This window comes from Acinonyx jubatus, chromosome C2 (genome assembly GCF_027475565.1).
Source record: "Acinonyx jubatus isolate Ajub_Pintada_27869175 chromosome C2, VMU_Ajub_asm_v1.0, whole genome shotgun sequence".
Taxonomy (NCBI): Eukaryota; Metazoa; Chordata; class Mammalia; order Carnivora; family Felidae; genus Acinonyx; species Acinonyx jubatus.
In genome coordinates, this window is record NC_069384.1 from 151,758,852 (window position 1) to 151,782,614 (window position 23,763).

The 23,763-nt window shown below is 41.8% G+C and overlaps 1 protein-coding gene across 1 annotated transcript; it reads right to left on the bottom strand.

Moving 5' to 3' along the window:
* Nucleotides 1-21,926: 21,926 nt before the first annotated feature.
* LOC128315397 (40S ribosomal protein S8-like) lies at nt 21,927-22,328 on the bottom strand. The gene has a single exon (XM_053221914.1). The coding sequence runs from the start codon at nt 22,326-22,328 to the stop codon at nt 21,927-21,929; it is 402 nt and encodes a 133-aa protein (XP_053077889.1).
* Nucleotides 22,329-23,763: the final 1,435 nt, after the last annotated feature.

The following is a 23,763-nucleotide window of genomic DNA, read 5'->3' on the forward strand; positions in this document are numbered from 1 at the left end:
GAGGAAGGCTGAGGCCAGTTCCTACAGGGTCTTTTAATCACATGAAGGATCTGGGGTACCAAAAATAGAGGAATAAAAAGAGAAAGAACAATTTGAAAAAAAAAAAAAAGATAGAACCGTCCCAAATTTATTGAAAAACACCAATCTACCTAGCCAGGAAGCTCACGACACTCCAAGTAGAATACATGTGAAAAAGATACACAAATAAACACATCACAGCAAAAATACTACATGCCAAGGATGAGGAGAAAATCTGGGAGTGGAGCAGGAGAAAAATGACTCCTGATTAACAAGGAAACCCAATAAGATTAACATCTGACTTCTCAGCAGAAATCATGGAGGCCAGAAAGCAATGGAATAACAGAAGCAAGGCTGGAGGGGAAAAAAAAAAAGCTGTCAATCAAGAATCCTGGGAGTGGTGTCACCGAGATGACAACATAGGTTGGTTGTTCCTAACTTCACTCTCCCTCACAAGAAGAACCACTAATGACTACTGAAGAACAAGACCCCGCCGAGAGAATCCTAGAACACGAGGGTGAGAACTTTGGGGGGACACAATCCAGTCCCCAGTCCTAATGTTTTCTCACTTATTATATGGTCACTAGCATGGTGAAGAGGCTCCCTGCATGCAATCAGTGGTGTTGTATCCTCCATTTTGCCTCCATCGGACCTCTGCATCATTTTGTCATACCTAGACTGTTCTTGGCACATCTAACTTTCATGGCCACAAAGATGAAAATATTTTACCCCACCCCCTGTCCCGAGGCACTGGGACATTCCACATATGAATCTAAGAGGGACACAGTGCAGCCTGTAACAACATCCATGGTGACTTGTACACGTTCTTTTGAACCCACCAACCCATTTCCTTGAAGTTACTTTTGACTAAGCCACCTTAATTTCTTTGCTTCCTCCAATGAAATAAATCCTCATTTCGATCGTCACAGCCCTGTCAACAGAACTTATCTTTTCCATGCTTTTCTAAATGTTTTTTTCTCTCTACGAAGAGAATTTTATTTATGATTGTTTCTTGTCTGTCCTTACTGTTCCCCAACCCCACCCCTCAGCACTATTTTCCTGTATAATAATAAAATGCTCCATGTTTATGACAGAGCCTGTTAACTGTTAACTCACCCTCTATCCAAGATAAACACAGCTGGACACTAGTTAGAGTGGTAGGGACAGATTTTAATTAGTAATATACTATTACAATAGTGAAAAGAGTGTAGCATGAATGAACTCAATTTTGACTTGTACAGAGGTGACTGGGCACTTTATTTTATTTTTAAGGAGGTTTTTTTTTTTTTAATGTTTACCTATTTATTTTGAGAGAGAGAGAGAGCGTGCGTGCACGAGCAGGGGAGGGGCAGAGAGAGATGGAGAGAGGGAATCCCTAGTAGGTTCCGTACTGTCAGCGCAGAGCCCCACGTGGGGCTTGATCTCATGAACTCGTGAGATCACGACCTGAGCCAAAATCAAGAGTAGGATGCCGAACCAACTGAGCCACCCAGGTGCCCCCAGTGACTGGGCATTTAAAAGGGAGGAAATGGGGGGGCGGGGAGGGTGAGCAGAAACTCGGTAGAGTCAGGGAAGTGAAAAAATTGTAAAAAGCAGGAAGCAAGGCTTGGTCTGCATGAAACTCATCCGGGTTTGTTCAACTAGTTTTAAGTCAACAGTCCCTCACAGGAGAAAGAGTATTGATGCTTTCAATTTATTTTGAAAAGCACGAGAAGAGTCCAAGGAGGTTGTTACAGCCTGAATTGTGTCCCTCCCCAATTCCTGTGCCGAAGGTCTAACTTCCAGTGCCTCAGAAGGTACCTGTTTGCAGATGGGGCCTTTGAAGAGGTCATTAAAGGTTAAGCAGGTAATTAGGTGGGTTCTAATCCCATAAAAGAAGAGTATCTTAGCATGCAGAGCACAGAGGAAGCACGGAGAGAAGTGAGTCATCTGCAAGCCCACGAGAGAGGCCCTCAGACAAGAGTAACCTTGCCAACATCTGGATCTTAGACTTCGAGCCTCCAGAACTGTGAGAAAATAAATTTCTGTTGTTTCAGCCACCTGGTCTGTAGAGCTTTGTTCTGGTGGTCCCAGCAAACTAACACTAGGGGCACGGAAGGTTGAAGTATAGATACATGAGACAGGAAGTACAGGAAAACGTTAGAATCTAGGGGGTGAGCGTACGGATGTTCACTGTAAAATTCTTAGTATGTTTGAGAATTCTTCGCAAAACATTTTTTGGGGGAAAGCTACTGTAGAATTCATAATTTCGGTTTACCAGTTCATAACATAGTTCATGAACAATATCAGAAATTTGTGACTTAATGCAGTCATCGTTTACCTCATTTTGAACTATCTTCCTCTCTCTTTTTTGGGTATCATTATAGATGAATCTCTCCTTCTTCAGATTCAATGTATTCCATCTGACTGTAAGGACCATTTTCCTTTTTTTATGACTAAATTGTCACTATTGGACCTCCACGAATCCTCTCTTCCGGCGGGGCTCACGTATCTCTGAACACATCCTACTTCCTTGTAATATGTCTGGGTCGCGTTTTCCTGCCTCAAACTTCTATTTTTGTTTTTGTTTTTTTTAATGCACTTGTTTACAAAGATGGCTTTCTTCAAGTAATTTGAACCCTTTGTTTTTGATGCAGGTGACCCCATGATCACCATGATTTGTGCGCGGATGCCAAAGAATGAAACCCAGCTTGGCTGGGAGGGATTCTTGGTGACCAACTACAGTCCTAGGATTCCCCATTTACTTCCGTACACCGTTCATGCAAAATGAACCTGGCCTGCATCTTCCTCTTCTTCCCGGCAAGGGTGGGCATCAGAGTCAGGAGTCCCCAGGAGTGGGTTGCAATCAAGAGAAGCCAGGTCCTCAGCCTTTTGCTAGTTTATTCTTCACTGATAACCTCTTTTGACATGGCCCGAAAAACAGCGGAGTCCTTTATTGTGAGTCACTATGGACAGATTGTTTGAAAGAGTGCTGGGCAGGCTTACAAGGGATCTGAGAGTCTGTTCTGTTCGTTCAGTTTATTCGGGAGCCAGAATGAATTGTCTTTGCTGGTAGAACCTGGCTCAGGCCCCTGTGGGCTTTCGTCTGCCTGGGTCTCCGGCAAAGAGGCATGCTCAATCCTGTTTTCCACAAGGGGCGGGGCTCCGGTTGCCGGGCTGGGCAAACTGTGTCAGTGCTGTATCTCCTCTTTTATTCCTCCTAATTCTACTGTTTTACACGACTGAGGTGGTCTCCAACCTCAAAGTAAACCTCAGGGCTGCTGAACTGTATTTTCTCAGGGAAGAAGTAATAGTATGTTCTACCAAAAACAGAGGCCCTACATAGTGTAGCAGACGAGCCAGAGGTAACGGTGGGGTATGAGCATAACCAAATGGTACAAGGACTGGTTTCTGTCACACAGCCCTTCCCGTGTCATAGCAGATTCTCTCAGCCTGAGCAGACGCCAGGATCTTGGGCCTGGGCATCGCACTTCACTGTGGTACTTACTGAAATGGAGGGCTGCCCAGGTGCCCCCTGCTTCCCTCGCCCACTTCCCCGTGGTGGTGTTCCTAAGAGCACCCCTCCCCCATCAAACCACCTGTATGTAAATCTCTGTCTCAGGCTGTGTTCCCAGGGAGCCCAACCCACGACAGCCACCCTGTGGGCTCTGAGCAAACGTTCTCCAGGCACACCAGACCGCACGTCTTCGGACGCCCCTACGGAGGCATGTTGCTCCTGGTCTCCCCACTTGAGACAGGAGACCCATTGGGCCCCGGCCGGCACCCCCACTTACCCCAGCCGGGAGTGCAGGAGACTTAACGGGCTATGGGTTAAACCATCGATCAAAAGGAGATGACAACCGGGAGATAAATTCTTCTCTCCTCTCTCATGGTCCATTGTGAGCAACAGGAATCACGTGGTCTTGCTAAAGAGGGGCCTTTGAGCGATTGTTGGGCCCCATGATAAATGGAACCACCTCTGTTGACTGTTGCCGCTCTTTCCCTCCATTTCCCTGTTGTGTTTTTAACTGGAGCCACTGTCGACTTAAAAATTACTGTAGATTGCTTAGCATTGAATTTCAATTTCTTAGCGGCCCTGATATATAGAGAGTAGCTATTTTTTTAAAGTTTATTTATTTATTTAGAGAGCACAAGAGGGGAAGGGGCAGAGAGAGAGGGAGAGAGAGAAATTCCCAAGCAGGCTATCAGCGTGGAGACAACACTCACAAACCACGAGATGGTGACCTGAGCAGAATCCAAGAGTCAGACACTTAACCGACTAAGCCACCCAGACGCCCCCTAGAGTAACTATTAAGGAAGCTTTCACTATGCCAAATTGTTCAGATTGGAAAGTATCAGAAAACAGAATTCTTATTACTCCACTGTGAGAGAAACACAGCCCGTATTAAAATCAGAAGACTTTGGCAGGGAATGTTTTTATAATAAAACTTTGTGACTTTGACAATATGGACTATGTCCACCAAAACATGGATGTGTCCACCAAAAACATGTCATCAAAGTTGCAAGTACAAGTGGTTATAGCCTATTTCAGTTCTATTTTTACATTCACCTAAAATCTAGATATCCCCCAATACCGTTATGTGTGATTCCCGGTCATTTTGGGTGTATTTCGATTTTTTTTGTTTTTCTTCCTCCCCACCTGTGATGGATAATTTTATGTGTCAACTTGGCTGGGCCACAGTACTGAGATATTTGGTCAAACATTATTTTTCTGTAAATGCCCTTCTATGTATGAGATTAGCATTTAAATCAGTAGGCTTTGAGTAAAGCAGATTACCTTTCATAAGGTGAGTGGGCCTCATCCAGAGAGTTGAAGGCCTTAATAGAAAAAGAATGGCTTTCCCGAGCAAGAAGATATTCTGGTAGTAGGACTACCTTTGGATTTGAACGGAAGTGCTTTCCTGAGTCTCCAGCCTGCTCTCCTACCCTGAAGATTTTGAACTTTGCAAGTCTCGACAAACACATAAGCCAATTGCTTAAAATAAATCTCTCTCTATATACATACACCCTGTTGGTTCTGTTTCTCTAGAGAACCATGACGAATATTCTACCGAAGAGCAAACTAATTTAAGGTTAAAAGTCAAATAAATTTTAGGGCATTTCCAATTTTATATTCTGTAGTAACTTTACTTCTAACAGATTAGTGCCCACAAAAATTCACAACACGCCTAAGACATTTTTCCAACCCAATTTGGAATGTATGAGAGAGAATTTGTTAGTATTAGCTCTCCAAGTTTTATTATACACATATTTCTACACTTGATCTTAGCCAAAAGGCCGAGAAGTGATATCATACACATATTTCTAATACCTTTAAATGTGTTGGTTTCCATGAAAAGATTTTAACATTAAGTCTCCAAATGGAAAACAGTTCAAACTTATATTGCGAGACTTTTGCTTTTTTAAAATCACCTTTTCCTAGAGAAGCCACAGAATCTGAGACCTCAGTATGAGGTTCTAAAACAGGCCAAAAGATGGAAAAAATTCCTCCTAATGTTCAGCTAGGAAAAATATCGTGTTGACAAGCATTGTTCAAACCATAATGCCGTTTATTAACGAGTGGTCTATATACGCTCTTTCCCGTCTCTTTTAGCTTTGGTCAAACAAATCTCTTTCCAAAACAAATTTATTCCTGAAATACAGGAAATAATGACTGAAAACACACAGAAATAATGACTGGAAACATAATTCAGAAAAATACAATGTGATAGATAATGATTTTCTTGTTGATTCCATTGTGCCCACTGTAATTCGGTACAGTTGAGGACTATCAGCCATCCTGGAAATAATAAAACTTAGTTTTCAAAATTCTCGCACATTTCGTCCAAACACTGCAAACTATTTCTCCTGCCAGCTCACACATACACACTTGTTTCATAAAGAAGTTGTAGGAAAAAAAGTAGGTTAGTAAGAAATAAAAATGGTACATTTTCACTCAAATAAACTGATATTTTTGAAAATCAGTGTTTCTGCTCAATTAGCTACCAACGCCATTGATACAGTTCTTTGATCTCAAGGATTTTTTGATCCTTTGATCCTTTGATCTATACTGTATCTATACTGTATAACTAACTATACTGCAACTGATTAGTTTCTTAATGTTTTAGGTAAGATGACCTTTTATGAGCACGTTTCCAGTGTGTGTTCATTGCCTCAACTTACACGGTCGCCTCCCCAGAAGGTGCACGCCCTTTGCCGTCTAGTGTAGAAGGTGGTTGCATGGAATTACGTTTGCACATTTCCCTGGGAGCCAACATTCTCCTCCAGGCCACAGCAAGTTCCCTGGTTTTTCTGGCAAGCTGGCCCTTTGTCACTTCCTCCTCTGCCGGTGAAACCAGGTGCCGTCTCACATGTACTCAGCTCCCCCCTCTCCCGCTGAAGTCCTCGGTCACCGGTTCAGTCTCTGTTGCCCCAGGACGGGTTTATGGACGCATCCCCGACCTGCCTTTGAAGCCATAGTTCTTTTACTCTGACGGACTATTTCCATGGCTCCCCCTTCACCTGCTTTAAACGTCCTCCACTCCCTGCAGTACTTGATCAGTCTTTTTTCTTTCTTCCTTTCTTTTTATTTATTTTTTTTAATTATAATTATTTTTGCTTTATTTTTTTCAATATATGAAGTTTATTGTCAAATTGGTTTCCCTACAACACCCAGTGCTCATCCCAAAAGGTGCCCTCCTCAATACCCATCACCCACCCTCCCCTCCCTTCCACCCCCCATCAGCCCTCAGTTTGTTCTCAGTTTTTAAGAGTCTCTTATGCTTTGGCTCTCTCCCACTCTAACCTCTTTTTTTTTTTTCCCTCCCCCTCCCCCATGGGTTTCTGTTAAGTTTCTCAGGATCCACATAAGAGTGAAAACATATGGCAACTGTCTTTCTCTGTATGGCTTCTTTCACTTAGCATCACACTCTCCAGTTCCATCCACGTTGCTACAGAGGGCCATATTTCATGCTTTCTCATTGCCACGTAGTACTCCATTGTGTATATAAACCACAATTTCTTTATCCATTCATCAGTTGATGGACATTTAGGCTCTTTCCATCGTTTGGCTATTGTTGAAAGTGCTGCTATAAACATTGGGGTACAAGTGCCCCTATGCATCAGCACTCCTGTATCCCTTGGGTAAATTCCTAGCAGTGCTATTGCTGGGTCATAGGGTAGGTCTATTTTTAATTTTTTGAGGAACCTCCACACTGTTTTCTGCAACCAACGGAATGGGAAAAGATATTTGCAAATGACATATGGGACAAAGGGCTAGTATCCAAAATCTATAAAGAGCTCACCAAACTCCACACCCGCAAAACAAATAACCCAGTGCAGAAATGGGCAGAAAACATGAATAGACACTTCTCTAAAGAAGACATCCGGATGGCCAACAGGCACATGAAAAGATGCTCAACGTCGTTCCTCATCAGGGAAATACAAGTCAAAACCACACTCAGATATCACCTCAAGCCCGTACTTGATCAGTTTTAAGCCACCGGAGCAAAACCCATTCAGTCGCCCTCAGGATCCGCAGACTCCGCTGTCCCTCCTCTGTCCTCTTTAAGCTCCCTACAGACCTGGCACAGCCCCCTTACGAATCAGGTTAGTGCTGCGCTGGAGGTCAAGTAGCATCGCGGGTTGACCAAGGGCGGGGCTGAATTTCTGTAAGCATTCTCCCCGGCCAGGGCTGTTCCCCTGGCCTTCCTCTTGGCCTAGCCTTGCAAAAGGTCCATCTTTCCCTCTGTGCTGGCTTTTAAACCACTACCGCGCCTTCAGGCGTTAACTCCAAGATTATAATTTCCAAGAACAATCTTGGACTTCCTTCCCTTACAGGCCCCCTTGTTCTTCCCCACCCCACCCATGTCCACACCTGGCCCCGTAGTCGATCGCGTGTGCACTGCCTGCTGAGTGAGGTGCTCCGAGGCGGGTCCGATGCCAGGCCGGTCCTGGCCTGCCTCACCCTCCGGGGCATGGGTCCGTCCAATCCTGTGCAGCCTCCGGCACCCCTGTTCCAGTTATCTCGGCAGGGGCTGCTCCTGCAGTGAGGAGGGGAGCACATCCGTGACCGCAAGGTTTCGGGGGAGGGCGGTTCTCCTGAGCAGGGACCCCTGTGCCCCTTAGCAACAGCGGTCACTCGCAGAAGTCTGGGGGTGGGTACAGCAGCCTGCCGCGGGGGGCCCGGGGGAGGGCGCCACCCTGGACATTTTCTGACCCTGCAGGAAGGCAGCCGTGAATCATGCGAGTAGGTAGGCATAAAAGCACTTGAGCTCCCGGCCAGGCAAAGCCTGTGTGCTTTGTGTTTTCTGCACGGGGCGGCTGGGGGGCAGAGACAGTGTCCATCTCATGCGACTGGTCGGTCTGAGCCCTGGGAAGCCAGTTCACCAGCCGCGCACACCTTCTGCCTTTCCCCCAACTGTAGGGATGCTCACTGATGTTCTCCACGGTTCTTCCTCTGAGGCTGCCGGCTGCGGGTCTGGCTTGAAGCACGTTTCCAGAGAGGAGCGCGGGCAGCTAGGTCACTGTTTACAAGAAGGGAGGGCTAAATCGAGTGATCGGTCTGAAATGTGTCATTCTGCAGCCCGCTAGACCCAAAAGTGCTGTGGATAGGCTGCGGGAAGCGGGCTGGGAGGGGGGTGCTGGTCTGCTCCTCATTTTCCCACTGTGCTGTGGTCTGGACTGCAAACTGAATTCTGGGGTCCACTCCTCAGGTATCCCCTGCCGCCCTCGCTGGGACCCCGAGAGAGTAATCTGACGTTTTTTGGAAGACTGCTTCGTGGTAGACGCTGGGCTCAATTCGTGAGTCTGACTTTACGGACGAGGAAATGCAGAATGGGGATGTTCAGGCGGCATATTCCAGAACAGACCATGCTAAGAAACCCCGAGCCAAGGTTCACACCCCGGCCCAAAGCTGCGAGATTTCTGCTAACCCCTACTGCCCTCCATTGTGAGTTAAGGTAAAAAGCTAACTCAGCGTACTCCCCCAAATCTGTCCCCAATGTGTGTTCAGTGGAATAACTGTACTTTCTCAGCCGGAACACGTTGGATGAAAAGCCTGAGCATAAGGCAGAGGTTGGCAAACTTTTTTGTAAAGGGCCACATAGTAGATGTCTCAGGCTTTGCCAACCTTCCGCTCTCTGTCCCAGCTACTCAACTCCGCTGTTACACTGTGAAGGCAGCCATACGGCAGACAGTGAGGAAGCAAATAGGTGCGGCTTCACTCCGGTGAAACGTTAGGACGCTGGTATTTGAATTTCGCACCATTTTCGTTTGTCACAACACACTTATCCTTTCCCCTCGCAACCAGCAAAAAATGTAAAAACTATCCTCAACAACCAGGCTGTACAAAAATAGGAGGATGGCAGGATTATGAATTGGCCTGTGGACCACAGTTCACGCACACACACACACACGCACACACACAGGATGTTTCATGGCACTTTGAGCACTGAAACTCCTTGAGTCTAGAGAGATTTTCCTCATGCCGAATTCTCAATCTTCAGGTATCACACAGTAGTGACATAGCAGTATTTTAGACGATGTATAGGACGTGTAAAACATGACAGCCACAATAGGGGAAAAAACCAAGAAATGATGGACACGAATAAAACGTGCGATGGGCTGAGCCGCAGAACCCAAGTTGTTATACGCAGGTAACATGTATGTGATTTGTTGGAACAATACTAGGTTTATGTATATGCCAACTTTAAAACCCAGTCTCAACTAACACCTGTGTGTTTTATACAAATGATTTTTAGGGCGATTATTTGAAATAATCAAGATTGAATAGGGGGATTCGTGTCAAATGAGTGTGAGAGAAACAGGCCTTTGAACGGATTCAATTATTTGCTCTTTGGATGTTTCGGAGTGGACTAGGTGGTTAAAAAAATAAAAGAAAAAGAAAGAAAAGGGTCTTATAAAAAAAGTGTTATGAATGACTGAGTGACAAAGTATTGGCTGTGGCTGGGAAACCATTGGGGCGTCTGGGAGGCTCAGTCGGTTGTGTCTGACTCTTGATTTCAGTTCAGGTCATGATCATGGTTCGTGAGTTTGAGCCCCGCATTCGGCACTGACAATGTGGAGCCTGCTTGGGATTCTCTCCCTCCCTCTCTCTTCCTCCCTCTCCCTCTCTCTCTCTCTCTCAAAATAAATAAACTTAAAAAAAAGAATTAATGATACTATCACTTAGTATTTGTGTAGTATTGTATTATTTACAAAAAAGCTTCTCCCTGTTGCATTTTGCTTAATGCCCCTCCAGTCTTGCCACGGTAGGTGTCTCACTAATTTAATAATGAAATCCCAGCAATTGCAAGTAATACATTTAGTAGCATATGTTTAGGACAAGAACGCAAATATTTTCTGATTCTTAGTCCAGTGTTCTTTTCCCTATACTTTGGGATGTTGCTGGATAGTACATGAAAAAGCAAGTTCTAGAATTCAACTGGCTGAGAAATGTTGAGATAAACTGGTGTCTTTGCTTCGGGATGCCCCAGAACTTATCATAGGCTGATGTGAAATGTAAATTGCCAAAAGGGGACCATAGGATGGGGTGTTTCCCAAATTTATTTGGTTCTAGAATCCTTTTTAGGAGCATAGGGGTCAAGAGTGTATGTTTCGCGTCGCCCTAGGTGAGGGTTAAGATTGGACAAAGTACCTATACCTCTCTCAGCCCCTGCGCCCGCGTGCATAAAAAAGCATTCTAATGTTGGCTTTTTCATGGAGTGGTTGGGAAGGGTCGGTGTGTGTGACATATAATTGCTTAATTATATGTAATTGTTAAATTACATCGGTACCCGTTTCTGCTACCCAAAAGAAATCCAAAGAGGACCTTCCTTTTCGTGACAGATTTTAGGTAGGTCTTTTGTGAAACTGAAGTGAACCTTCAGAAAGTAAGGGACACTCTGCTTTACGCTCTTTCAGTTTATGATTTAAGATTTCGTAAGAGTGCTCTACTTTCGGACAGCGGGGAAAACGTGTCGCTGTTTTACAGTCGCACGCATATCTGGCGCACACACCGTCAAATCCAACCTCTTTTTCAAAGATGAAGCAGTTCAGGGAAGTGAAATGATTTTCTCAAGGTCATGCGACCAGCGAGAGACACAGCTGGAATGCAGCAGGCTTCAAGGGCAGAGCTTTGTTTGTCATTACGAGAAAACTGAAACCAGATACGCACTTTGATGTGGAAACTGGAAGCTGGTGGTCTTTGCCTCGATTTTTAAAAAAGATAAAACGAACAACTGAGTATTTGGCAGGAACGGGACGCCTGGCTGGTGTTTTGTCCACCTTTTGTCCGAGGGATGTGTTGTCCTCTTTGGTGAGATTGATTTGCAACTCCCTGCTTTGCTACACCACTGATCTCGATGTAACTATACAATTTGGGGAGAGTTGGAACCAGGCCATTTTGCCAGAAAATGATTAAGACAAACTCTAAGAATATTGTGAACTTTATCCGGAAAATCAATTCTTCTAACAAGGAAGTGAATCGCTATCGATTTTTTTCTTCTTCTCTAATTGGACTCGGAGCCCTGATAGCTTTTCATACGTGGTGACAGTTTGCTTTCAGCAAATGCATTTTTCACTTTGCAGTGGAGTGGAACAGGCTCTCAAAAGCCCGTGGCACTCTCTCTTTCTCTTTGTTGTCCTGCTCTCGAAGGTTAGCATGGAAGCTTTTAGACCTCCGCTGTTTACAATGACATGATGTTCATTAGGCTTTTTGCTGTCCTTAATGGGCAGTCTCTGCATTTCTGCAAGTAGTTACATGGGGGTGAAGAAGGGTAGACTCCGGGCAGGTGATGCATCATGAGAAAACAGCCGAGAGGTAACTAACATGATGAGAAAACAGCCCAGATGTAACTAACATGATTAGTGAAGCAGCAAAGCCACAGCTTGCAAGACACATGCTTACACCAACGCGCTGCATCGTTTACAAGCACAACAGAGTGGTAACAGTCCTGGTGGAAGGTGGGCATAGGACAGGTGGTTGCTGGCTGAGCTGCTGGAGAGGGGGGTGTCTCCGACCAGGGCGGTGCACCTTGATGGATGCTAGAAGAACTTAGGACATTCCTGGGCATGTGCCGTTGGAGAGAGGCGGGAGGAAGGAAGGGGGTGCCCCCGAATCTCCCTTTGCTTGCCTCCAACTGATTTCCCTCACTTCCTTCCCTTCTTTTGTTTCTCTGTATTGTTATTTCAATTCACAATCTTGGCATGATTTGATAGATTTAGTTTCTGAGATGTATGTTGAGTTTTTTGTTTTTTAGATTTATCACTTGATTCTTCTAGCTCTTGGGTTTTCCCATCTTTTTGCTTCTTTCCCGTTTTCTTTTCTTCTTTTTTTCTACCCTACTGTGCTGGAAAGGGCTAACTCGGCAGGCCTGGCTTGCTCCAGCCTTGTACGTTCCCAAGAAAGACCCAGTGGCTGGTTCCTGGGAGAATGAGCGCTGGGTCCTTGGGATATTCTGCCTGATGAGAGTGTTGTTGGACTCTCAGGACTCACGGGGTAGATAAGGTCAGTCACGAGGGGGCCACAGGCGGAGCCCCAGTGAAAATCGTAGACACCAAGGCTCCTGCAAGCTTCTCCGGTTGGCAAACCTTTGCACGTGTCCTCAGACGTTGCTGGGAGAATTAAGCCCATCTACTAACTCCACTGGGAGAAGACAGCTGGAAGATTGCTTCTGGTTTTTCCCGGTCGCTACTCCCTGTACATTTCTCTTTGCTGATTTTATTCTGTGCTTTCACCGTAAGAAACCATAACCACGAGGCCCACAGCTTTTGAGTGCCATGAGTCATTCTAGTGAATCGTGAACCATGAGCAAGGTTTGGGGGACCCTTGACACACTTGGATTTTCATTTTCATTTAAAAAAATGTTAATTGTCCTCTGATTCTTAATCCTTAACTTTTCATTTTCTCTCTCTTAACTAATATTCTGGCACCAGTTTTTATGCTCTATTGGTTTCGCATTCATATTATATGCTTTTATGCCTGATCAGCTTTTTATCTTTTCTTCCTAAGGTTTTATTTGTACATCATTTTTTTTGCTATTGGATTTATATGTTTGTTGTTTTTAAAATTCTCTTCTAATCACTTTAATTTCCGGTTTTGTTTCCAGTTTCCAGTTTTACTTCTTAATCTCTCCACTCTGGTTATTGTTTCATTGTATTTGTTACAGCCTTTCATCTTACCTGTATTTTGAAATGCTTAAGACTTGTGGTTACACGGAACAGCAAGAAAGCCAGGCTGTAGACGTGGCTTGGAGAAAACTAGACAAAGTTGCAGAGAGGGCACGGGACACTCTCTTTCTCTTTGGTTGTCCCTGAAGCCATGCTTCCATCTCCCTATTTGGTATTCAACATCTCTTTTCAAAGCTGGCTTTCAAAATTCCTTCTTATGTCAAACTTGGGAGGTTGCTATTTTAATAAGTCCTTAGGAACATTCCAGATGGAATGTTCAGAGCAAATTGAAAAGGTAGGACCTCCATGAAACAAATCTAATTAGGGTTCTATGTAATCACAAAAGTTAAAAAGCAAATTCAGGGGCACCTGCCCGGCTTAGTCCGTTAAGCGACCGACTCTTGATTTCAGTAAAGGGGCGTGAGATAGAGCCCTGCGTTGGGCTCCAAGCTGGGATGGAGCCTGCTTAGGATTCTCTCTCTCTCTTTCTCTCTTTACCCCTCTCCCTTCCGCTGCTGGCACGCTCTTTCTTTCTAAAAGAGACAGACAGAGAGAGAGAGGGAGAGAGAGAAATCGTTATTATTCAAGTTTGGAAAATACCTGAGAATAGAGCAAACCCACAAAAAGATGGATCATAAGAGATATTATTAATATTATTTACATTTAAATATTATAAGGCTTGGAGGACAAATATACAAGATCTAGTATCTATGAAAACACACACAGAGGAGGAGAGAGCGGCAGGTGATGGATGGAAATACAAAGCAAGAAGAGCCAGGAGTCAGAGAAGGAGGAGGAGGAGTGGATATTGCTGTGAAGCTGAAGGAAGGCAGGTTTTTTCAGGTAAAGGAGCCCATCAAGTGCACGTGAGGACACCTGCCAAGGTCATGTTTATGATACTTTATGCATTCTCTAGAAAGTAATAAAAATGCAAGGTTGCTGAAAGGACTTGGTAAAGAAAAAAAGCAAACTAAAAAAATAGAAGAAATGAACAATTAAAAAGCACCAAATCAAGGAAGTAAAAGACACCAAATGGATCAAGAAAGCCAAGATGGGTTTTTCTGGAAAGACTTAAAAATAAAATGTTGGCAGTCTAGGAAATTACAAAACAGATAGCAAAAATAAAAGGGGGGAAAAAAGAAGGGAAATACAGACCGAAGTAAATTAAAAAATTCGAATAGAATAATATGTACAACATATAGAAAGTTTTCAATTATATACGTGGTTTAGTCTTGTTGCCCATAATAGGATAGTGTCAAAGAAATAGTTGCTGTAGGGGCGCCTGGGTGGCTCAGTCGGTTGGGCGTCCGACTTCGGCTCAGGTCATGATCTCATTGTTGGCGGGTTCAAGCCCCGCATCAGGCTCTGTGCTGACAGCTCGGAGCCTGGAGCCTACAGATTCTTTCTCCCTCTCTCTCTGCACCACCCCCCTTGGTTTGCATTCTGTATCTGTCACTCTAAAAAATAAATAAACATTAAAAAAAAGTTAAAAAAAAAAAGAAATGGTTGCTGTACCTAGAAACCACAAGGAGGATCAAAGGAAAAACATCTATGTGAAAATTCTAGGACATGAAAGTCACATACAAATTATATTTTAATACCTTTATAAGAAATCTTTAGAGCTCTAGTTTAGAAGTTAAAAAACCAAATGTATTAAAATAATGATAGGTAGGGGCGCCTGGGGGGCTCAGTAGGTTAAGCGTCGGGCTCTTGATTTCAGCGGAGTTCGTGATCTCATGGTTCTAGAGTCTGAGCCCCATGTGGGACTATGTGCTGACAGTACTCACCTCTCTCTCTTGCCCTCTCTTTCTGCCCCTCCCCTGCTCTCTCTTTCTCTCAAAATCAATACATAAATGTTTAAAAATGAAATGAAATGAAATAAAATAAAATAAAATAAAATAAAATAAAATAAAAAATAGCGATAACTTGTCAGTGGATACACATTGCCCTACTTTGCTTTGTTTCTCTTTCTCTACGGCAGGTGAGCACTTTAAATCAATGTCATCCAACGGGGTGCTCCAGCCCTACCCCTAGGTCCTGGGATTTTTATAGTGGTATTTTGTCTCTGGATACTTGCTAGTTGGTTTTCTTGGTGGTGGTGGTGGCGGGGGGGAGGGTGGGGGGGCTGAAGATTCATTTTGATTCTCTTACCTGAAAATTTTCACTCTTGTTTCTTTTTCTGTTTTATTGAATGACTTTGTCACTTATGAATACAGCCGTATTTTTTTTTCTCATTTGACTTATTGAGCCAATGACTTACATTAATAGACTACGTAACGTTTAGCCATCTTTTCGTTAATGGGAGGAAAGTGCTGTTGGGTTCAAGTGCTGCTGGTTTTTGTTTGCTGATGTTCTAATGGATACTTTGTACCAATAGTGACGAATTTGGTCGGGTTTCCATATTGCTGTGTTTTAGTTTACCTTTTATAGGTTGGTATTCAAATAGGGTTGTTTAAAAAGTATTTTGGAAATGTTTCTTTCTTTTTGGATACTCCGGAAAAAATTTTGTTTGCATTGTGTTTTCCTTAAAGGGTCGAGTGGTTTCAAATTCCTAAATTCTTTGTACCTGGTGGATATTGGCCGTTGGTCCTTAACTTTTTTCATAATTTTTATAATGATACATATTTTAGATACTAAGATGAACAGCTATGTACTCATGACCCAGATTAAGAAATAGAATGTTACTGTACTTTGGAAACTTCATGTATGTCTCTTTAATTTTATTCCACTCCCCCCCCCCCTTAAGTTAACAATTTCTTAAATGTTGTGTTAATCATCTCCTTGGTTTCTTTATGGTTTCGACACGTTTTTGTCTCCTCAAGCTAAGTATTGCTCAGTTTTTGCCTGCTGTTGTAGTTTATATACATGGAACGAAACCAAATACATTCTTCTAGGATGTGCATTTTTCCTGTAAGTTCTTAGGTGCCATCTGTATTGATGTGTGTGGCGGTAGTCCGTTCATTTTCATACATGCCCCAATTTGCTAATCCATTTTGCGCTTGATAGATACTTGGATGATTTCCAGTTTTTTTCCTGCTTTGAACATTCTTGTACGTCTCACTCAATGAATGTTTTTAAGTTTTAAAAAAAAATTTTTTTTTAATGTTTATTTTTGAGAGAGGGAGAGAGGGACAGAGCATGAGTGGGGGAGGGTCAGAGAGAGAGAAGGAGACACAGAATCCCAAGCCGGCCGCAGGGTCTGAGCTGTCAGCACAGAGCCCGATGCGGGGCTCGAACTCACGAGCCGTGAGATCGTGACCTGAGCCGAAGGTGGATGCCCAACCGACTGAGCCACCCGGGCGCCCCAAGAGTTTTAATAGTGTATGTAGCTGGCCATGCAGTTGTGTTTGTGGTTGTATATCAAAAATGTCAAGAGTGTTTTATAACAGCACTTTAAATTTTTTTCCAGTGACATGGAGTGAAATTGTACCTTATTGTGCTTTTGATAAGAACAAATGAAGTTAAAACTTTTTTTTTTTTTTACCGTATGTTTGTTCGCCACTTGGATTTCCTCATCTGTTTTTATCTCTCACACACTTTTCCTTCCGAGTTGTCTAATTTTTTTTCTTACTTTTTTTTCGAATTATGATACTATTCCTCTATCAGTTTCTGCTTTTGCAAACATATTCTGCCTTTTTTACTATTGTTGGAGGTCAAGAACATGTGACCCCAGCTGACCCAGGAGCTGGACCCTGACATTCAGAGGCTGCTCACCTCATCCACTGTCCTTGGAATGAATGCTGCATCCGCCTTTTCCACAGCAGGAGCTGTTCCAAGGTCATAGCCTTAAGGGAGTAAGGTGTTTTGGGGACCATCTGGACAGAATATATGACTGGGTCCCACCAAGGCCTGTATGCAAACCTTTAGGATTGTAGCAGTGGGTGCAGAGCCCTCCTGGCCTTGAAGTTCCCTTCTTGTTAAACCTGCCACCTCCCAACCTGCAGGTGACTGTCCCTTCAGTCTCTCCCTGCTGCATGTGTACGAGGGCCAGTTTGGAAACCAACACTTAGATAGAACACCTTATTTTTAATGCAGTTGATTTTATATGTCTTTTCATTGTGGTTTGCTCCTTTTTTATATCTTAAACCATATTCTACCCAGGGACCTATGTAAGTTTAAAATATTTTACTTTTGTTTTAACATATTTAAGCCACTTAGAGGTGTTTTTAAGTAAGTTACATGATTAGCACACATTTCCTCTCTCCCTCCCTTTCTTCTTTCTTCTTTCTTTCTTTCTTTTCTTTCTTCTTTCTTTCTTTCTTTCTTTCTTTCCTTCTTTTCTTTTCTTTTCTTTCCTTTTTTCTTTCTTTCGGAAAGGATCCATTTTCTAATCTTTTAAAAAAATTTTTGTTAATGTTTATTAATTTTTGAGAGAGACAGAGACAGAATGCGAGTGGGTTGGGGCAGAGAGAGAGGGAGGCACAGAATCCGAAGCAGGCTCCAGACTCCGAGCTGTCAGCACAGAGCCCGACGCGGGGCTCCAACTCACGAGCCGTGAGATCGCGATCTGAGCCGACGCTGGACGCCCAACCGACTGAGCCACCCAGGCGCCCCGTCCATTTTCTAATCTTTAAATAGATATCTAATTTTCCCAGGGCCATTAAGACATCAATCATTTTCCCATTGGTCAGAAATGCTTATTGTGCAACATGGGACGCTTCCACATATGTGAGAGTCTCTGTATGTGTCAAAATTCTCTCCTGTTGTTTATTTGCTATTCTGTGCTATTTGTCCATCTTGGTGTTTTTAGCATATTGTCTTAATTATTATAGCTTTAAAATCCACCTTGATTTTCAGTAGGGCAAGTCTTCCTCTTTGTTCTTCTGCAAAATGTCTTAGTTGTTCTGGCTCTTTGGTTTTCCTTGTAAATTTTATAGTACCTGGGGGTAGGGGCAGGGCTTTGGGATTTTGGTTAGAATTGTATCAACTCCATTAGACAGTTTGGGGTATTGACATCTTTATGGCATTGGTTTTTCTTATCCAGAAACAAAATACGCATCACTGTTTATTCAGTTCTTCTTTAATGACTTTCATTAAAGTTTTATACAGTTTTGTCTGAAAATTAACATTTTAATGGTATTTTTCTAAGTATATTATACTTTTGATGCTTTTGCAAATGTTTTAAAATTACATTTCAATTACATAAAATTACATGCAATTGTTCACTGCATATAAAATGTGACATTGTTTTCTTGCTAACCAGTCTTGCTAAAATCTCTCATCTCTTTTAATAACGTGTTCGGGTTTTTCAAATGTGCGGCTCCGATCATCTGCAAAAGCATCAGCGGTGTGTCCTCTTTTCTGATCATTACCCACTTTGTTTCTTTCTTATGACATTGACTAGGACTTTGGATAAATACAGAGTAAAGGAGTTGATGGCGGTTATCATCGCCTTGTTCCTAATCTGAGACGGAATGCTTTGGACGTTTCAACATAAAAGAATATATTTGTTCTATTTTGTTTTTTAACATACGGTGTTTTAGTTTGCTCGGGCTGCCATAACAAAATACCTACCATCCATTGGGCGGCTTAAACAACAGAAATTTATTTTGTCCCGGGTCGGAAGTCTGAGATCAAGGTGCCAGCAAGGTTGCTTCTGCCGAGGGCTCTCGCCTCGGTTTACAGAGGGTTGCCTTCTCCCTGGGCTCACACGGCCCTTCCCTGTGCTCCGCATCCTTGGTGTCTCCTTTTGTGTCCAAATTTCCTCTGTTACAAAGACACCGATCAGATCGGACGTAGCTTACCCTTACAGCCTCACTTGGATTCGATCACCCCTTTAAAGGCCCTTTCTTCAAATATTCACATTCTGCGGTACCGGGATTAGGACTTCAGTGTGAGTTTGGGGGCACACCATCCAGCCGATAGCATGTGGTTTCTTTCTTTTATTCTTCTTTATCAAAAAAAAAAAAAAAAAAAAAAGTAAATATCATGAATATATGTTTAATTTCAGAAATGCTTTTCCTGCATCTGTTGAAGTGGTCTATATTTTCTTTTTTAAAAAATACATTGTTAATTTCACTAGTAATTTCTAATGTTCGTATTTTCTTTTTTTAAAGTTAGCTCTATGTCTATTCCACATTTTGATATGTAGTATTTGAATTATATTTTGCACCTAAATATTTTTCTAACTTTTATATTAATTTCTGCAAGTCATTATTTATTTAGAAACATTTCTTAATTTCAGATAGATATGTGTGTGCATATATGTATATATACATTTTTTCATTACCCTTTTAAAAATTGTTTTCTAGTTTAATTGTTTGGTGATTGGAGAACACATTGTTTCCAATGCTACACATTTTCACTGAGATTTGTCTTGGGGTATAAAGTAGTCTATCATTGAAAATTGTGTGTGTGAAAAAAATGTGTGGCATCTAATTTTCTATGTCTATTGATTAATCTTGTCAACATTGCTGTTCGAATCGTCTACTTAAAGTTCTGTTTGTTTTTCGATGGTGAATTTTTTAGTCTCCCCTAGCGGAGCTGTTAATTTTTACTTTATATATTTTGAGTCTCTGTCATCAGGTAAGGTTTACTTTGACTTGCTAAATAAAATATTATTTATTTTAGATATTATTTGTATTTATTTATATAATTTATATTAATAATATAATAACATACTATTGTTTATATTTATATTATGTATTTACATTTAAATGTGTAGAGATTTATTTTAGATCTATTAATCTATAAAGTCAGGAGGACAAAAAATGAAGTAAAATTACCTTTAACTATTTTCCATAAAAGTATATGAAAACTAGGTTTCCCCTTTTAAATCTTAGTCAAATTAGAATCCTATTGTCAAAACTGTAACTTCATATATAGTTTTCAAAGATTCAAATCCATAATGATACTAAAATGGGATGAAGTGTACTATGTAAAATTACAATATATCAACATATCAAACGAAAGTCATCAGCATTAAAATGATAAATTAACAAAACCATCACTGCCATTTTGAGATTAGCACAAATCTCTATGACAGAAACACAAGACAAAACAAACCAAAAAAATCAAACCAAAAAAAACCAAACCAAAACAAACAAACCCCGATGAGGCTTACATAATTGTTTTAAAGAGGTGAACGCACACATAATAGAAACACAAAATTCTGCTGCCCACTTAAAAAAAAAATCTATAATCTCTTTTTCCAACTGTTTTAGGACATTTGTAAAAAATGCATTACGAACTGAAGAACAAGGAAAATCCCAATTAATTATCAAATCCAGAAATTATACGGTGGTGCCATCATGCAGATCTTACCACCATGTGCAAAGTATAGCAAAATCTAGGGAAATCTGAAGATCTAACATGTATTTTCTATGAATTACAATAAAGAGGCTAAAACTAGGACATGTAAGCTATGCACGCACACATAATATTTTGTCCAATATATAATTAAACATTCAATGACACAATATTAAGAACATGTGGTCATGTCCAAATGAAAGAGCAAACCTTCTAGAATGGAGTCAACGTTGTATTTCTATGATTCTGCCTATTTACTTATAGCCTCTCATGTTCAGGCACAAATAGGAGGGCTTATCCATCATTGCTTTTAGGGTTTTGGCCACATACTTTCATACATTGGTCTTGCTTTCTCCTCTGTGTCATTTCAGTCTAACTTGTGTTGCACAGTAGCCAGATGTGATTTGGGACTGTGGAGGTGAGGTGGCTGTGACCACAGTCGTTCTCCTTGGGATCCCAAGTTGGGATAACTGGGGTAAACCCTGGGAGCAGCTGAGAGTCAGCCAAGGACCCCAACACCTCTTCAGCAAAACCACCACCTAAATCCAAAATAAGTTAGACAAAATATGTATGGCCACAGTTGAACGTTTGTTTGAAGACAAAATCGTTTCTTCTCGTGTCTTCAATCAGCTGAAGAATTTCATGTACGGCTTTATTATTTCAGATTTTTAGATTTAAATCTCTTGCTCACAACACCCTCTGTGACACTTGGACATCAGCTGTGTTGGCTTTGTCTGTGTTTACAGAGCAGATAAGTCACGTTCTCTTGGATTTAGCACAGCTGTGTGGCAGCAAACTCTTGCAGAGCCAAAGTAAGGAAGGAAAACTACCCATAAAACTAGAGAACAAGAAAAATATTAAAGTTACAGAATTTTCTGTGGGTTGCTCGTGGAGTGAGAGATCATCTAGTTACAGAGATAATGAGGGAAAAGTTGCGTTTCCAAGAAAGACCCACTTATCTGTACAGCATGAAAGCTAGAAAATCTGTTGCCTTATGCTTAGAAAAACGAAAACAGGCATAATTCAACACAGAACATCTGAAACTGAAAAAGGCTTTGCGAGTCTACCATTTAAAAAATGTTTTATTGAACATACGTACATATATAGAAACGTATGTATTTATTGTAAGTGTCTGCATCATCAGATTTTCACAAAATGAACACAGGCACGCATCTGGCACCCAGATGGAGATATAGAATATTGCCAGCATGTGCTTCCTTCCAGGAGATACCCTCTACCTCCCAAGTGTAACACTCTCCTGGTTTCTAACAGTACAGATCAGCGTTGTTTCTACCCGCTGAACTGAACCACACGTACGTTATGCAAACGTACCTGGAGTCTTTTTCCCAACATTTGTTGGTAAGAATTATTAGTGTGATGCATACCATTGTAGACCCTCTGTTTTCATTGTTGTGTAATATTTCACTATGTCAACATACAACAATTAGTAACAGGTGATTGGCATTTGGGTGGATACTCTCCTGTTCAATTTTCTGGAAGAGAACTTGCTTTTATCGTTTTTTGCTTGAAATCTCTTCCTCCTTGGGAGTCAGCTTGGCCCCCTTCTTGTGGCCCAGGGGCAGTGCTGGAGGGACCCACACCGCTGTGGGTAGGGTGTGCCGTCCTCCAGCACCTTGCAAGATCTTCACCAGGGGCTTCGTGCTCACCAGTTGGCTGCTGGGTGCACTGTAAATAACAGGAACAACCTTTGTTTTGTGCACAACACTGGGAGCCCCAGGAGAAGTCCCCACGTCCAGCCTCCAGGCGCGGGACTTCTTTCTGCCCATCCCTCCCCAAAGCGCGGACTGTGTGTATGCTGGGGGTCCCAGCGCATACCTCTGCTTCCTGTGGTGGGGCTTTCTCTTGCCACCAGTCTTGTGGCATTTCTGCCACTCGTCCCCAGAGAGGCCCATTGCTCTCGTGCTGGCTGCCGAAGTGTATCTGTTGCATCTTGCGTGAGTTTTGGTACTATGCGTCCTTAAGGAATTTGTTAGTTTCATCTAAATTATTGAATTTATTGGCGTAAAATTGCAGAAAATATTCCATCATTATCCTTTTAATATCTTTAAAATATTCCATCGTTATCCTTTCAATATCTTCAGTGTCTGTAGCAACAACACTTGTCTCATCCCTGACATTGGTAACATGTGTCTTCTCATTTTTACTTCTGATCAGTCTGTTTAGATACTCATCAACTTTGCTGATCTCCAAGAGCCAGCTTTTGGTTTTACATTGTTTATCTCAGGTAACATTCTTCTCTCTGTGTCCGCTTTGATATTAATATAGTCATCCTTTCTTTCGATTAGTGTTAAAATGACATACTTTTCATTGCAACTTTCACCCATTTGTGTCTTTATATTAAGTGTTGCTTGTAAACAGCATATCACTGCATCTTGATTTTATGTATTTATTTTGAGAGAGAGAGAGAGTGCGTGTGTGGGGGCGGGGAGGGGCAGAGAGAGATGGAGAGAGAATCCCAAGTGGGCTCTGCACTGTCAGCTTGGAGCCAGATGTGGGTCTTGACCCACAATTCATCAGATCACGACCTGAGCTGAAGTCAGACACTTAAACTGAGCCACCCAGGTGCCCGGCCTCTTGATTTTTTAAAATTATTTTTTAAATAACATGACATATAACATTATATTATATCATATTATATTACAACATTATATTAACTTCAGGTGTACAATATGATGTTTGTTACATAGAAAACAAAATGATCACCACAATAATTCTAGTCGACATCCATCACCATACAGAGTTACAGTTTTTTTCTTGTGATGAGAATTTTTAAGATCTACTCTCTTCACAGCTTTTAAATATACAATATAGTATCATTAACTAGATCTTGATTTTTAATCCAATCTGACAATCTCTGGCTTTTAATGGGGTATTGAGCTCATTTGCATATAATGTGATTATTGATATGATTATGTGCAAAACTATCATCTTGCTTTTTTTGGTCTCATCTGCTCTTTGTTACCCCCTTTTTCCTTTTCCTTTTCTTTTTTTTTTTTTGCCTTCTTTTGGATCAGTCGAATAAATTTTATGATTCCCTTTTATCTGAGTGGATTGGTTACTTATAACTTTTTGCTCTATATTGTTGATTGCTTTAGGGTTCTAGTATACCTCCTTAATATCACAGTCTATCTTTTTTGTCAAGTTTTTATTTAAATTCCAGTTAGTTAACATACAGTGTAATATTAGTTTCAGGTGTAGAATTTCGTGATTCCACACGAAATAAATCACAATAAAATGCTTCTGCGCAGCAAAGGAAACAATCAATAAAACCAAAAGGCAATCTGCATCATGGGAGAAGATATTTGCAAATGACATATCTGATAAAGG